The following is an 18,109-nucleotide window of genomic DNA, read 5'->3' as shown; positions in this document are numbered from 1 at the left end:
CAAGTCACCAGAACTCCTTTGACAACACCTTCTTTGCATCCTCAGAAATTACCAAAGGCTGCGGCAAATTTGACAAACTTTCTGTTCTTCAGCTCAGGTGCTTCACACCCTGCTGGGAGGGCAGGCAGAGCTTTGTTTTAACTTTTAAATGTGGGACAGCATGTTTAAAAATCAGCAATCCCTTAGCAGTGAATTGGAGGAACAGCCTAGACTATGTGCACAGTCTTAGGAATGTCTCTTGGACCCACAACATTCTGCCTAAGTGGTGAGAGTGCCACCAAGATCAACGGCTTGGTAATATAGTCAACTCAAGCAAAATATAATTCCAAGATTCGTTATAGTGCGATGAAGGGAAAAACGTGTACCAACATTGAGAAAAAAATTCAGACAGGTGAAGAAAAGTTTAATTTAAGTAGTGGATTTTTCTTCAAGCAAGGGAACGAAATGGCCTACAAAGAATACACCAGGTCACAGAGCCTCCAAAGCTCAAGGCATATCCATCCAAAGTAGGATAAAAGGAAGGCAGGATGAAGAAGGAGCTGATAAAGTGGAATGGAGAGTTGGGACAGCAATGTTGTGCCAGAGAGGTAAGTGGTTGTGGCGTCATAGAAAATTTAAAAACAAAACATAATTTGATGATTCACACCATGTAGGAGCAGGAGTTTGTATGGGTTAGTAGGAAAGAATGACTGAGCTCGAGGTGCGCGGGGTGACAAAGGCAAAGACGAGAATTGCAGTCACAAATGGGCCGAAGAAACATTGGAGAAAGCTAATTTTATGGAACTGGAAGTAATCAGTGAAGGACTGGATACAGGATCAGAGCCAGCTGAAGGTGGGAACAATCTGGTCTGAGACACTAAGGTGAGCAAATAAAGAGGTAGCAGGATCAAGCACAATGGGTTCAGACTCTCCCACATTTAACTGCAAGAAATTTTGACCTAACCAAATAGGATATAAGATGAGCAGTTTGGCAATGCCAAGGCAGTGGAGGGATCGAAAGAAGTGGTGCATGAATTAGAGTGTTTCATCATTAGCATGTTTACAGAAGAGTTTTGAACATTGACTTGAATCAGGTGGAAATGCAATAATGTGAATTGTGTGTTCATTCAGGAACAACAGCATGAAAGTTTAGCCTATTCCGCAAATCAACAAGACATTGTGTTGGATGTCACTGTTGAAGGTCTGGGCAAATGGCCCAGGTAATTTAAGTTGTGGACCTTAGCCGGGGAATTACAGTTAAGGCAAGGGGGGAATGGCAGAATTTAAACTTCTTTCCATGCTGGCCCTCTTCAATCAGGTCTCACTGCCCCGCAGTCCTGCCACATCCTGTTATGTACGGTGCTGGACAATTAAACAACTTACTAGAGAACAGTCTCCACAAATACCCTCATCCTCAATAATGGGGGAGCTTGGCATAGCAGTACAAAAGATACGTTGAAGTATTTGCATCCAGTTTCAGCGAGAAGTGTTTGGTGCATGGCTAACTGAGGCCTCTTCCAGAAGTCCCTAGCATCATATATGACAGCTTTTAGCCAATGTTATTCATTCCACACATCATCAGGTAAAGGCTGGAGGCACTAGATGCTGCAAGCCTATGGATCCTCTCAACATTCCACCAAGAGTACTGAAGATCTGTGCTTCAGAATCAGTCATGTCCTTTTCCTAGCTTTTCCGACACAGCTGCAATGCTGGCATCTAGTGAGTAGTGTGGAAAATTGTCCAGATATGTCCTATCCATGAAAAGCAGGAAAATCTAATCTGGCTATTTACAGCCCTCAATTAATCTGCTCTCAATCATCAGTAGAGAAACAGAAGGCATCTTTGAAGATACCATTCAAGCAGTAATTGCTCCACAATAACCTGCTTACTTTGTGTTCCAGCAGGCTCATCAAGCTGCTGGCCTAGTTACAGCCTTGCCCCAAACATGGACAAAGAAGTGGTCAAAAGGGACTTCCCTCGACATTAAGGCAACATTTGAATGACTATGGCACTTTTGCAAAACGGGAGTCAACAGGAATCAGGGGAAATACTCTCCAATGTTTGAAGTTATACCTGGAAAATAGGATGTGGTTGTCAGAGGTCAATCATCTCATTCCCAGGACATCTCTGCAGAAATTCCTCAGAGTAGTGTTCATGTCCAAACCATCATTAATTGCTTGAAAGTCCTTCCCTCCATCATAATGTCAGATGGTGGGGTATTCATCAATGATCATACAATGTTCAGTATCATTTGTGACTCATCAGATACTGAAGTAGTCCATGCTCATATGCAGCAAGAACTGGCCAACATTTAGGCTTGGGCTGATATGTGACAAGTAACATTTGCGCCAGAGTAGTGCTAGGCAATCAGCCTCTTAGCAGGCGAGATCTAACCGTTGTCCCTTAACATTCAATGGTACTAGCCTCATTGAATCCTCCAGCATCAACATTAAGGGTTACCATTGACCAAAAAACTGTACTGAACATGACATATGTATGGTACACCTAAAACAGCAGGTCAGGAGCTGGGGATGTGTGGTGAGTAGCTCCCACTCCTGACTCTGCACACACTGTCTGCCATCTGTATGACAGTAATCAGGAGTGCGATGGAATACTCCCCATTGACTGGATCAGTGCTGCTCTAACAACACTCAAGAAGCTTTGCATCATCCAGGACATAGTAGCCTGCTTCACTGATATCCATTCACACCCTTCAAACATTCACTCCTCGCGCTAGACTCAAGCGGCAGCAACATGTCCCATCTAAAGATGCATTGCAGAAACTAACCATGAATCCTCTGACGGCAACCTCCAAACCTGCAACTTCACCCCTTAAGACTGAATAAGGGCAGCAGATGCTTGGGAGGGCTGTCAAATGCAAGTCTGCCTTCAAACCACACACCACCTGATATGGTGGCTCACCACTGCCTCCTAATGGGCATCTTCTTCCTGGCCTGGGTAATAAGTGCTGGCTAAGCTAGCAACATGCTCGTCTAGTGAATGAATAAAAAAGTCAAGGAGGAATAAGCATCATGGTCACAGTCGCAACTTTTTGCTGTCATCATAGAGCGAGGAACTGCAGCAGAACTACAGCAGGTCTAGGAGGCAATATGGTGTTTCAGAATATTAGTGAGCAAAGGGAAATTGGGATTGTGCAGTAGATTGCAAGGAACATATGGTTCAAGTTTAGATTTTTTTAAAGAAGAGGAGGGAGAGTTCAATGGCATCCATTCTGAAAGGGATTGGGGCAGTGCCTGAGGAGAGCCATTTAAAATGTCAGTTTGACTATTAATTTTTCAAACACAAAGGGCCTGAAAGGAGGAAGAATTTCTTGAGTGTGTTCAGGAGAATTTCTCACATCGGTAAGTTTCTGGTCCAAATCAGGAAGGAAGTGTTGCTGGATCTGATTCTGGGAAATGGACGGTACAAGTGAATTAATTCAAAAGGGGAACATTTATGGACAGTGACTAAAACATGGTACAGTTTAGGTTGGCTATGGAAAATAACAAGGAGAAACACAGAGTAAAAATAATTAATTGGAAGAGGTCAATACAAATGTTGTGAGAATAGATCTGGCCCCCATGAATTTACACCATAGGTTGGCAGTCAAACCAGTATTAGGGCAATTTTCTCCCTTCTTTCAGCAGATACTTTGGGCAAAGTGAGGAAACATTTTCACAGGAGGGAAAGGTAGGATTCAGAATACCAGAGCTTCTTGCTTCACAGAAAAGATGCTATGTTGATACTACAACTGAGAACCAAGCTGAATATAGAAAATTCAGAGATAACTGAATCAAGTTTGTTTAAAAGGGTAGAAATTTCAGAGGGAAACTGAGAAAAAGAAATGAGTGATAAAGACAGAAAGTGAGAAAAGACCTTCAGCCAATGCAAAAGGGAACCCTACAAAGGGACTGTGAAAGTGGCACACTGTTTCTGATGGCAGATCTCGAAGTAGGAGTCCTTTTTGCATTCTTGTTGATGGTTCCCATATGGTTCTAATTAAAATGTTAAAAAGCCCAGTGGTGTGCACAGGACACACATACAATCACACAATGGCAGATGCTGGTCATTGGTGGAAGCTGCCACCAGCTGACAGTGAAGCAGTTACGGACAAGTTATATAAAAGACTCCTGGTCAAACAGGGGAGGCAGTTCCAATTGACCAAAATGTTCCTGCCCAAATAAATGGTTATTAACACAAGAGCACAAAGGTGGCACAAGTATTTTTCCAAGTTCAAATTTCATTTGAAAATAGTTTATATTATATTCGTTTGACTTTATTCATTTGTGTGTGAATCTCATTTGTTGGAGCTTCACATACAAAAGTAATGGTTGACATACGGTGACATTACAGAGGAGTTGGGTCACTGCCTTCATTGTGCAAAAACAATATTGTGCTTTTATGTGATATAACACAGTGTAGACCTGGAGGAACACAGCAGGTCCAGCAGCATCAGAGGAGCATGAAAACTGACATTTCGGGTCTAGACCCTTCTTCAGAAAAGGTGAAGAAGGGTCTTGACCCGAAACGTCAGCTTCCCTGCTCCTCTGATGCTGCTGGGCCTGCTGTGTTCCTCCAGGTCTACACTGTGTTATCTCAGATTCTCCAGCATCTGCAGTTCCTACTATCCCTTGTGCTTTAATGTTCATTGTTTCCTGAATGTTCATCTTGGTGTCCAGGCTTACACGGGTCTTCCTTCTATGCATTGTAAAGGAGACTATCTGAGATTATTTTGGTGGGTGAATTCATATCCCCATAAGGGCTTGTCCAGCCAACACTCTGAGATGGATGGATCCACCTGTGGACAACAATGAACCAATTCTTTAGGCCCGACATCTTCTCACCCTGACTGACTGTCTCAAAACACGCAGCTCCTGACAGCCCCAGGTGCTAGGTCTCTTCAACATCATTGCCCTCTGTTTTCCTCCAGATCCCCCTTCTGTTCCTCCATGCACTTAACCCTATGCCACACCCCTTCACTACCACCACATTCCTGATCCTGAACTTTCATGCAACCTGTCAGTGTCTGGCTTCTTTACCTTTTGCTGTAGAGATAAACAAGACAGACCGTTGACCTCAGATATAACTACATAAAGTCAGCTGCACATCACCACCTTTAAACAATCATGAACTGGGTGCTGAGATTCTCATGTGCTACTGACTCTATGGTAAAAGGTAGGACTTTATTACAAAAAAATGTGTTACTCTAATGGGTGTTCATATCATGTAACTATATTGTGGAAACAAACCTGCCATAGGAGAGAGTGAGATACTGCAAAAGCTGCTGTCAATCTCTGCATCTCAAAATACAGTCAGGAGACTGAACTTGCATATCCTGCCCAATTCAATCACTTGGCACGCTATGTTTCTCACTTTTACAAGATCCTAAAATGCCCTCCTTGACTTCTTTTGGCAGATAACTAGAAAAAGGTGAAGTAGGGCCGATTAGGAATGAGAAAAATAGATTTAAGCATCGATACAGTGAGCACAGCCACATAGCATCAGTCATTACCAAGGCAGAAAGTGCTGTCAAAGTCAAAGTGAAAAAATGAAAATGAGATATTGGATGAGCTAAAAATGTATAAAAAGGTATTAGATAATCTGGTTGTATTTAATGTTGATAAGTCACCTGGACTGCATCAGACACAATCAATGATACTGAAGGAAGGAATGGTGAAAATTTTGAAGCTGCTGGCCATAACTCTCCAATCCTCTTCATTTACAGGTGGGAGAGTGATAGTTCCAATTAAGTTGAGAATTGCAAGAATTACCCAGATAATATTCACAGCCACTTGTGCAAATATGGATTAATTAAGAAAAGCTAGCACACAGAATAGATAAGGGAGAATCATGAAAACTGTTTTTGTTTTTGATGAGGTAACAGAGATGGTTAATGCGCTTGACTTTTCACCCATCTGTCTCTCAACCTGAAGTGGGAATAAAAAGCAAATCTGAAATCTTCATAATTACTTGCAGAAAGATGAATGCCCACAGTTTCATGGAACAGAAATAAAACCTGCTTGTGTTAGCAATAAATAATGTATATAATAAATTAAGCTAATATGTACATTGTTTCAGTTGTTCCACTTCAGTGTATACTTCACAATCTTTTACATCAACTTAAAATACAATGAAAATTTGTCAGCTCAATTAATTGTGACACTGTATTCTAAAACATTATAACTTTATAAACGAGCAATATACTTGCCAAACAAGAATAGGAATCATTTAGTCTGTGGTCCAGAGTCAGCCTTTGTAGCATTTCAAACAGTGTAGCATGATCAAACATACAAGGATTTGCAGAGATGAATTCATCCATCCCATGCTTCTGCGCTCTGTCTGCATCTGTTTTCCAGGCACATATACAGAAAAGAGTATACTTAGGGAAAGACTTCAAACATGAAGCTTGCGTAGACAAATTGAGCAGCCATGCTCTTTAGAATGTTTTAACACCATCACTACCTGGGCTTGATTATCTTTTATATTTTTGCTTTCTGAAAACTTTTCATGCAACAGATTTTATCCATCTGGAATGTTATCTTCAATTCCAGTGCAGCATAATCATAAAAGATATTGCACAAATAACTGCATTCACTCATTTATCACACAATGTGTGCTGATATTTAATTAACATCTTTACTGCATAATATTTTTCTCAATAGATTCTGCCATTCCACAGAATGCAATTCAAATTCAGATTTTATTTAAGGATTGTTTTGCCGCTAGGTACCAGGAAGTTAATGGAACTGATACCGTTCCCAATGTCGGTCCACTTTAGTTACACCAGTTTTGCGTCAGACTTTAATTGAGAAAATAAGTGAGAATATTTTATTTGAAAGAATACATACTGTATGCCACAAATATGGGAACACAATTGTTTTACAATAGGGTCAGTCTTAAAAATGATACGCGGGTGCCAAACTAAGATTAGAGCTGTAATATGGAGCAGCCCTGTCTGGAAACTGTGGTTTTCAAACCAGTTTCCAAGCAAAGTTAGAAAATATTTATACTGGATATACTATTTCTTTTTCATTTGAACTTTCAAAATTAATTATTTAGAAATAGATAAAAATTGTCAGTTAAAACAGCAAGGCATGGGCATTTCAATAACATTCATATTGAGCACTCTGGATGGGTGGGGTAGATGTCAGTCCAGGCTGAAATACCTGAATATTGATTTTTTTTTGTTTGCTCAAGTGCACCTCCTGATGGATTGATCGAGAAGCTGCACTGATTACATCTGTGCTCGTCTATTCCATATACTTGATCAAATTTGTTAGTACCATTATGGGGACCAACTTGTGTGAAGGAGGGACAAAACAGACACGAGATAATAATCAAAAGGAGGAAGCAGTTACATCAACTCAAAGCATTTTAAATACATACAGATTATATTTTAAATACAAAATTTATTGTTTAAATTGTTTTAATAGCATCAATAAAGCAAGAGGTTATTATAATTTTTACAATTCAAATGAACTAGATATGACTGAAAAATCAGAGATGGTTAATATAAGCAATGAAATTATTCTGAATACTTCACTGCAGATTAAAATGGATTCATGAAGAAAAACAGACTGAGACTATATCTGTACTGCTAAACAAAATGAAAGGACTGGCACAGCAAGGTTACATTCTGCTATGTGCTATGATTTAATGAAGTAGGAGCATTCATCCTTTCTTTTCAAACTGAAGCCTGTAGACACAACCACCTAGGGATTAACTAATTAATCTCAACATGCATAGCTAAAATACTCTAATCAGCCAAAGAAACAAAAACAGAAGCCATTCTGGGTGTGGTCAGATGCACCCTAGTTGCTAGTATGTTCTTGTATCTGTCATTAAATTAAACACAGATTTCACTGTCTTTTATATACAGTCAGTTTCCCATTACATTGGGCATTTCTCCAAGTCCTAGGCAAATAAATTAAAAAAAATCTTTCTCCTTCTTACCGCTGTGTACATCTCCAGCTTTTGGTTTACACATGATCCCCGAGACTATTCATTTGTATTTCAAAAGCAATCACACTTTCGTACTAGAGGTAATACAAGTGTGCTTTTGCCATTTCTTTTTATTAACGGTCAAGATGTTTTTTATTAATGATCAAGGGAAAATCAATACAAAATAAAGCAATGTTTCTTCATAACTAAAATAACTAAAACAATACTGGTTTGAAATGTGCTAAACTTAAACTTTTTAAGAAAGTAAAACAAGACTAGTTACTGCTAATATTGGACACATTTTGTATTTGTATGTTAGACAGTGAAAGTTTCTAGAAATCTCAACAAAGAAGTTTTTAATTGTTATTCTATTGAAGTTCAAATATTCTATGAACAGCAGCCATCAGAAATGTGCATTAATTTAAATGAAATTATTTTCCAATGCCATGAAGCTCATCTCTTATATAGGATGACTTAATTATTTCACATATAGATGTTTTTCAATAATATAGACATTTACAAGCAATAATTTATTTTATCAATAAATGATGACTTAAAAGAACCGCTATGGGTATTTTAAAACCCAGTACCTAAACAAAAATTGTTTTTGAGAAGTAGTTAAAGATATTTTCTCCATAGTTATAATAGAGGCTTTATGATAGAACCATTTCATAAAGGTAATCCAGCAGTTTAAATACCTACATGTTCAATGAACACATAAATTTGAAAATTGATTCTAATCTGCTGTTTTACTGAATACAAAATCCTTTGCTGGTGTATTTTAGAACTCAATGTGGATTGCAATAATATGGATTTTTACTACAACATTATTGTTGAAGATCCAGATCTTTTAATATTCCAAACAAATTAAATATTGCAAGAGAACTGGATTATTTTTATAAAAGTCCTCCTATTTTTGAATTCAGGGTTTTTCATACACTCTGCTATGTTGGTATATTCACAGCCGTTCCGTGCCAGTCAAAGCAGAAGCCAGAATGGTACAATATCATATGCATTACCGATTCAGATACAGAATCATGTGAGTGAAGTGATTGGATTCGGAAAGAACTATCGGCTTAGAATACTATCTATTGACAAGTTATACAGTGTGACCTGCCTGGGCCATGGGTACCATTAGTATATCTGAAAGCATTGAAATAATTTATCCTATGTTCCCTTTGCAGCTTTCAAAATCTGAAGATGTATCTACAATATTTGTGGAGATTAGTTCTGCTAAATAATTTAGAGCTAACATTATTTTGAGCAGGATTAGAATGATGTACAAAACAGTAGAGACATTATTAATTTATAAGTTCTAAATATATTATTCATATTCATTTATATTTTGTTGCCGCGATATTACTTCAGACAGAGGAATGAGTTCTGACTCTCGATAATTATAAAAAAGAGGAACAAGTTTATGGTATGCATTTACGTACAGAAAATTGCTGCTTTTTATTACAATGCTTAGCATATTAAATGTTAGAAATCTATTCATAACATATTTTGTGGAACTTTAACGGAACTAAGAGATAACTATAAATGTGAGGAACTGCAATAAATGTATTCATGACATTTACCTGCATTCCATTAATTTAATCATGTTGGGAGTAATGGCCAAACCTAACAAGCCTGTATGTGTGTGATGGCTCTGCTCAAATGTTAAGACTATTCATTTTTACAGTGCTGTAAATTGTTATAACATAAACACATAATCTGCTTATAATTATAGAAACATAGTATTCATATGTGCATATATACACATATAAAATATAAATATATATATATTTGTGTAATGTATAAGGATAACAAACGATGCTATTTGTAAATCAATTGCTAAAAGCAATCAATTACCAGGACGTAAAAAGCTGTACTCGAATTCCCCAAATACTTGAAACAGCATATATATATATACATATTGCCTTATTTCATAAACAGTGAACTTTAAGGGATTAAAAACATAATTAGAACCTTTTTGTTTGCATTAATTTAAATTGTGCTCCTATGTCAACAGCACTTTTCCACTTTCTATTTAAATGTGTCACACTGACAATTATCCATCCCAAAAACATCTTTCAATTAAAAGCTCGTAAATGTATGAAACAACATGTCGATGCTAAATTGCTTTTTTTAAAAAAAAGTCAACCTAGAAGCCACTGGCTATCAATGAGGATGTGGCAATATTTGAAGGTGTTAAGTAATAAATTATTTGAATTGAGATTTATCTTCCTGAAGTTAGATAATTGTGTGCATGAATTCTTAACTACAATGCTTCATAACTGTCAGCACAGAGACAATTAATATTGTCAAACAAATTTTTTGTAACATTTCTAGCAGAAAGTTCACAATGAGATGTCGGACATGAAAAAGGTGACTTTCTATCTCAGTCCTCCGGTAAATGCGCACATGTCATATCTCTTTGACATTAAAAGAATGAAGATCTGTTTTGGACAATAACAAACAATGACACTAGTCAACTTCAGCTGGAGAAGTGAAAAGAAGAAATGACAATGATTGATGGCAGCTATCCATTTTCAGATACTAGCTGCGAGAATGTTTTGTGGGTTCTCAAGCTCTAATAAGAAACTGATCTACATTATTTTAAGCTTTTAAAATGTAAGTATCAAAGATACATACCTTTTAACTTTCACCATCATAGTTTGGGACTTATTAATTCATCAAACAAATAAAAAATATTAAATTCAAATGCTATGGCATATTTCTGATTTTTCTAATTAAAATACAGTATCTATTTTGTTGGTCTGGATGACATTCTCCTTGTCACATCTCAGCATTCTGATAAAGGCACATAACAAGAACATGACGGGCATACTGCAGGACACCATCATTTCCTAGTGGCCCAGAAAATGCTAATTATATCTTTTTATCGGATCCTTTAAGGATCTGCAAACACTTTAAGTAAAGAATGAAAAATATTTTTAAAAATGTAATGCAGATCAGAAAGCCAGCAGTTTTCAAAATTAAATAGACAGGGCACTGACTGGTTATTTAATATTGATCTATATTTCAATAGAATCAATTTTAGATCCCTCCTGGATTTGCAAATATCATTAAAATTGAATTATATGAATTTGTAAAATTCTACATTAGTTACTCATACGTTTGATTGGTAAGTGGTTTATAGTGTACTGCAGTTAAGACAAAGCATGCAATTAAGTGAATTGATTAAATTCACTAGATTGTGGTACTGCATTCCTCAAATGTAGCAATTGCATTTTGAATATACTAAAAATATTATAGCAGTGTACTGATGATAAAATATGTAGCATTTAAAGCATACAAAACTACCAAACCATTCTAATAGGATAGCAACAAAGTTTGGTGCAAATACATGGAGTAATGTTTTGTATTATAAGGGAGTTTAGAGTTTCACAATTACCATGCATTTCCACCAAAAATGCACTACAGCAAAATAAAACAAAATACACAATATTTGTCAAGCATCAAACAGAAACAAATAAGATCTGTCTTAAATGCTGGAATTTTCTGCCTGTAATCAAAGTCTACGAGTAAACTGGAGTATTTTTCATGATAAGGAGGGATGGCATCACCTATTCCTCGGTTTTGCATTCGGAATACTCCAAATACATATTTGCCAACTCCCACAACCTTTGCTATTGTCTCCTATGAATATAACCTGCATTAACTAAACTCCATGCAATAACTTGGAAAACTAAAATCCCATGAGATTTGATGTTATAGCTTTCAAAAACAGCTGTAAGAGACATCAGCAAAATAAATAGAGTCCAATGAAGCAGATTTTAATAAAATATTGTCCTTTTCAACAGCAATCTTTTTGGAAGCTCCAATTCATTTTTAATGTAAATTGTGAAGGGAAATCATATTTCAAATCTTTTCTTGGCTATAATTAATGATCCAAGAGGAAGTGAACTCATTTTTAAATGACATCTGCTAAATTAAAAACTTAGTATTATTCATATATTTAAATACATTTTATACAATATAACGCTTAGTAATAGCTGGTAGCAATGTCATAATACCTCTGTTTCTACATGCATTGTGACACTTTACATACTAACATTCATGTGATACAACACATGTCGTTCAATAAGTATGAAAAGGATGCAGTAAACCAGAGCTGGTTTATAAATGTGGAGTTTATTTGTTGTGCTTATCCTGGCAGTAGACTATAATTACCACAGTGGTGCTAATCATTGCTGTGAAGAAACAGGCATTATGATATCATTGTGCAAGGCAATCTGTTTTCAAGCATTACACAGTCAATTAGCTGTAGAGATAATTGAACAAATATATTACTGACATCTTTTTGTCATGTTAATTCATGTTTACATTGCATGGAGGTTAGAAAATGTTAAGAAATATCTAAGTCATACTAAGAGGAGCCTTCAACTACAATATAAAAGCCAGAGAGAGGGCAATTATGCAAATACCGCATGCATCTGGATTTGCAGTATGGAAGCTTTCATGTCAAACCTAAATTCAGGAAATATGATTATTAAACTACAGAATTCTAAACATGATAGATTTGAGAAAAAAAATCACATTGCATTTGTCAGATAATCAATACTGATTATCTGCCTGTGCCAGCTACAGGGAAAGCACTTACCCTTTAGTCCAGCTAGAAGTTAGCAGGGTAAGAAGGAACAAACCAGAACAACATAAAGACTAGCAACAAGGCTTAGGAAAGCAGATAGGAGCCCTAACCTAGCAGTAGGTACTGTCATTCAAAGTACTAGGGTTCAAGCAAAGAAAAAGAAAACAAAATGAAAAGACAACAGAACATCTAGCAAAACACTTCTCTTATGGCTAAAATCACCGAAATATTTCATATTATACAAATTAAATTCGCATACACAATACAGAAACATAGAAGACGTCCAGTTTGTATAGCTACTAATTGCTCAACATTATTTCTGCTGTTCTGGATCTGTTATTGGAATGACCAAAATCAAACTCAACAATTATACAAAATGCAAGATTTTAAAATTAAAATCACTGCATGTCTATCAGAGTACGGACTGTCTATCACATCCAGACAGTAAGTTGTAAAGGAGGCCACACGTCAACACGGAAACTTTTGATAAACTATGAAGAGTAGGAAACAAAACTCAAATGTAAAATATTTTAGAAATGAAGCAACTTTTGCTCGTTTCATTGGATATAACTAATTGGCAGCCTGAAACCCTTCAACTGCACTATATATCTGTATGTTAGTAACACAACAGATGTCATTTGAAACAGATTTCTTTAAGGTGAAATATGCCTACATGCAGGAATTTAATTATCATTAAATAAACAGGAAAAGTAGACAGCTGGCTGAATATGTATTAAAAAGGTCACACAGAGTCTAACACAAAACATAATGATCAGTTTTATGAGGGTTATGTACAGTAATTGCTTGATCTTTGAAGATGCACTTTTACTGTGATTTTTGAATACTCAGGTCACAGTTTCAAATCTTTTATTTATGCATAAAATAATGAGAAAAAGTATGTATTCAGTGCTTCACTGAAAGGGCACTTAGACACTTTATGAAAATCCACTGTTAAGATCAAAATATTGCATTGCTATTGAGGCACACGTGAGCACATGGCATGGGCCATTTGAACCAACAGGGCAGGTATTACCAGAGTTACAATGTGCAATACAGAAACTGTGCAAAGAATTCGAGAACCTACATGCTGTAAATAATAATGTATACAAAGTACTTGAATCCACCATACACTACTGCTAACAAAATAAAGAAAACACTGGAAGCACTGCAAGATTCTTAATATCTGTGGACCGAATGGATGTGTTTGCTTTTTGGATGTGGATGCTTCTTCGGAGCTGGAAAGCAGACAAGTAGGTAGGGCAATACAATCAAAAATGGCGTGTATATACACTTATGTATACAGAGGAATGACTGAATAGTTATCACAGTCAAGAAAGAGGCAGAAGCATTAAGACATTTTCTAAATGAAAGTCTGTAGCTAAGGAAGTGGATTGCCTGGTAAAAGTAAGAACATGAAAACCTATGGTCAGATATCAACAACACAAATGGTATTTATAATACTGCCTTTTATATAATAATATGCTCCAAAATGCTTTCCAGGAGAGTTATCAACCAAAATTTGACAGTGAGTCAAATAAGGACATATTAAAGCAGTTTTGTCACAGTCATAGGTTCGTAAGGAGTGCCTTATAGGAGGAGCAAGATAAAGGGATGGAAAGGTTAAGAAGGAATTTCTGGAGACTCACATCTTGGCTGGAAACATAGTGACCATTGATGGAGGAACTAAAATCAGGGATGCTCAAGACCCCAGAATTGGAGAGGCAAGGATATTGTGGAGAAAAAGGTAATGGAAAGTTTGAAAGTAGAAATGGGAATTTTATAGTTGAGGCACTTCTTACCTGAGAACCAATATAGTCATCTTAAGTCATCATAAGGGGTGATGAGTGAATAGGATTTGGTGCAATTTAAGACACCAGAAGAGTTTTGTATGCTATCAAGTTTACGGAAGATGGAAAGTGAACAGTTAGCCAGAAGTGCATTGTAATTGTCAAATCTCAAGGTGACAAAGGCATTGTGCGGTTTTCAGCAGCACTGAGCTGAGCAGGGGTGGAGTCGGAATTTGTTATAGAGGTGGAAATGGCCATTGTTCTTCAAATAAAATTGGCTGCAAATAGCTCAGACAGTTGGAGGTTTCTTGGAAGAGACCCAATATTGTTCTTAACTTGTCGTGAGCTTTTTGGGAATGGTGTATAAAATCAATCATACGGGTCGGAGTGGGAATGAGAAGGGCAGTTATACTGACAAGGTGTAGAAAGCTCACAAACTCACATCAATAAAAACCGGAAGAACTGCGGATGCTGTATGTCAGAAACAAAAACAGAAATTGCTGGAAAAGCTCAGCCAGTCTGGAAGCATCTGTGGGAAGAAATCAGAGTTAATATTTCAGGTCTGGCGACCTGCCTCAGCACCCAAGGTTCATCGGACCCAAAACGTTAATTCTGACTTCTCTCCACAGATGCTGCCTGACCTGCTGAACTTTACCAGTAATTTCTGTTTTAGTTTCATAAACACACATGTTTGGTAAAGCAGTCTAATTTCCATTCGGTTCCCTCAATGCAGAGGAGACCAACAGTAAATAGAAGATGCTAGATTAGATCCTGTTAATAGAGTTGTGTTTTCACAAGGTGTTCAGGACTCTGGATAACAATATGGGAAGAAGTGAATGGACAGGTGATGCAACTCCATCAAATGTAACGGATAGTGTCTTGAGGAGTGAACTAAAAATAGGGGCTGTGGAAGGGTGAATAGGATGCTATGAAGAGAACTATCCCCGAAAGCAGTGCAGGAAGAGAAACTGAATTTCTTGTTGCAATATTAATCAGGTATTTACACATCTTTTGTTTCTACTCTGGCAGAGGCATGGCGAGGGCTGGAAAGCCCAGACTATGTCAGCAGAAAGGAAAGTTGGACTCTCTTAAGTTATCTTTATTTCCTTATCTTACTCTATGTCAATATGAATGGTGCCACGTGTGTATGACGTAGATACACACTTTTTATTGTATTTTTACATTGAATACACATGTCAATAAATGATTCTATTTAATGTCTTAACACTTCTGTCCAGATTCCTCTGTGTTGTTCATAAGTATGTACACATTTTTCATCCATTTTGTTTCTTCAGACTGTATCAATACAAGTATCCAATTACTAATTTTCAGTTCTGAAGAATAGTTTACACACAAAATGTAAACTTGTTTATTCTCTCCACAGATACTGATTGATCAATATAGATTGTTTCAACATTTTATGTTTCTGTGTTCATTTAACATACATGATTAAATAAATAATATATATTTTCCACATAATTTGCTCAATTTACCTTTTCCTAACATTTCACTCCCCATCAAAAGACAACAGTTATTCTAATTACTTAAATTATACTGTGGATTCAAACTAAATATCTAACTGGCATCCACAGCAGCTTCATAAAATAAAAGCTTGCGGCAGGGTCCAATGCCAATGTTATTGCATATAGGGGCATGGAAGAATAAATGGTGTAGAGGTGTGGATTTCATTTGAGAATAATGAAAAACCAAAATGATTACAAGATAATTACCTAAGCAAAGAGCTCAAGTATTCAAATTAAAAACCGGGTCAGCAAAGAGCCTTGAACAAAATACTGCTTCACAATTAATCAGAGCAATCGGTTCTACTTCCTGCAATATATAATGCTGATTTCATTGTAGTGAATTTATTTCATTTTAGGATTTATTTTACACTGGCATCAAGCGCCAGACCACTGCGTCCTCACCGCATGTAATATTCACACTGGAAGATTGTGACAAGATAATTACGTTAAGGTCATTTATAACTTCTGACAGTGCATTATCAAGAAATTCCATGACCAGTACATATTACAGTACAACCTCAGTTCAAGTACAGATTCCAAACTACGTTACCGCAAATTCTTTCCTGGTCTACACAGATTATCAAATGCTTATGTGTTGAATTGCCTCCTTTTTAACCCTTTGACTGGGGTATGGTTAGCTGCATACACTTATTTCAGTCTATTTTTGTGTAAGCATGTCCCTTAGGTATTCTATCAGAAAGGCATTGTAAAAATAAAAGAAATCATTGCAAACTTTCATGCCAGAGGGGTTCACTGCATAAATGTTCTGAACATAAAAGTTGGCAGAGAAGTCTCTGAAAATAAACACCCAATTTTGTGCATGATTTACATCATTCATGGGAGTCAAAGGGTTAATAGTCAAGATGTTATAATATTCCCAATCTTTATGAGTAACTATTAAATTGTAAATTAACCCAAACAGTTTACCTGCTAATAAAGCAAATAATCAAAAATCTAAGATTTTAAATGGTGGCAAAATGTTGAAATAAGTATTAAATTTAACAGCTTTCATATAAAATATCTCTCAGATAATTGTACTTATATTGATGTATTAATGGTTCAAAGAAAAATCATCACTGATTTCAAATCCATAATGCCTGCTGCATTGCACAATTTTCCTCCAAAACAGCAGGTACCTAAATTTCTGTTAAATAATTAAGTATTCTGTTGACCTTCCAACTGTTATGTAACAAGAACAGTTGAGCTTTATTCGCAAAAATGGACAGTTCAACTTGTAACATTAATTTGTATGAATAGCAGGATCTATTATTTAAATCTAGGACAATTTAATGTTTTATGAAATGAAGGTCATATCATATATCAACCCAATAATGTTGCCTATGGATGCAGTTGAACATAGTTTAAATAATAACATGAGTTCTCTCATTTTGTTTTAGCATTGTTAGATATTGTCTACCTGTGGTTTTCAAATCATTCATTTAAATTGTTGGCTCATCAGCCTAGAAATTCGATCACACCCATAAACTGCTGCATTGGGGTCTATTATGCCAGTCCAGGTGACACGAGGACATTGTCAACTTTGTGCAGGCGGTGGCAGGGTGAAATTGTGCATTTAATGCTATTTAAAGGCAGCTAACTGCCCCTAAAGGAAAATGTACTATGCGAACACAAGGCTGAGAAGCTCTAAATGGGGGTAAAGGCTGCAAGAAGCACTTGGAGAATCTGGTCATAGCAGTGGACAGGGAAAAGGGGACTCCTCTTCCACAGGACAGAAAACCCTTAAGTTAGCACTCCTACTGCCTGTCAGAAGAGGCCAGTGTGGAACTCAATGTCAGAAGCTTCCAGAATACAACTGTAAAAATGGTTAAAATTTAATGATCTCACCAGAACTGTTCAGGTAATCACTTTATCTTTCACAACAATTACTTCCTCCTCAAAACTGTAGTTTTTTGTGCAGAAGTACAAACAATTTGACCATGAGGGGGAGATCCTGAAAATAGCTCATAAGGCTATGACACGTACTTACTTCTAACAGGAGGTCACACACGAGGAAGACTATCGTGGCCAGAGAAGGCTGAACATGCCTGAAAGTCATATCTTGTAGTGGTTTCTTACTTTAGACAGTGATAAGACAGGAAATGTTGCATAAGGTTTCTTCAAAACTCACCAGTTTTTGCTTTTTTCCCTTAATTCTATTTCACCCTGCATATTCTCCAATGAACACTTCAGCTGCTTCCAGCAGCCACTCATCCCTCTTTCTTAAGTGTTGAGAGTGGTGTGTCATTCAGAAGCAAAGTGCCAGTGCTCTCAAAGGTGCAACA

At 36.8% G+C, this 18,109-nt stretch overlaps 1 protein-coding gene across 10 annotated transcripts in view; it reads right to left on the bottom strand.

Annotated features, from left to right (window-relative positions):
- Positions 1-18,109, bottom strand: part of cadpsa (Ca2+-dependent activator protein for secretion a) — a 491,603-nt gene that overhangs the window by 150,964 nt on the left and 322,530 nt on the right. For all 10 annotated transcript variants that reach the window (XM_059649938.1, XM_059649939.1, XM_059649942.1 and 7 more), the window contains exon 12: positions 6,188-6,324. In XM_059649938.1, coding sequence (XP_059505921.1) covers positions 6,188-6,324 — 137 coding nt within the window. The remainder of the gene's footprint in view (positions 1-6,187; positions 6,325-18,109) is intronic.

This window comes from Stegostoma tigrinum, chromosome 11 (genome assembly GCF_030684315.1).
Source record: "Stegostoma tigrinum isolate sSteTig4 chromosome 11, sSteTig4.hap1, whole genome shotgun sequence".
NCBI lineage: Eukaryota > Metazoa > Chordata > Chondrichthyes > Orectolobiformes > Stegostomatidae > Stegostoma > Stegostoma tigrinum.
The sequence above is the reverse complement of the archived record's forward strand: the minus strand, read 5'-3'. Positions and strand labels throughout refer to the sequence as shown.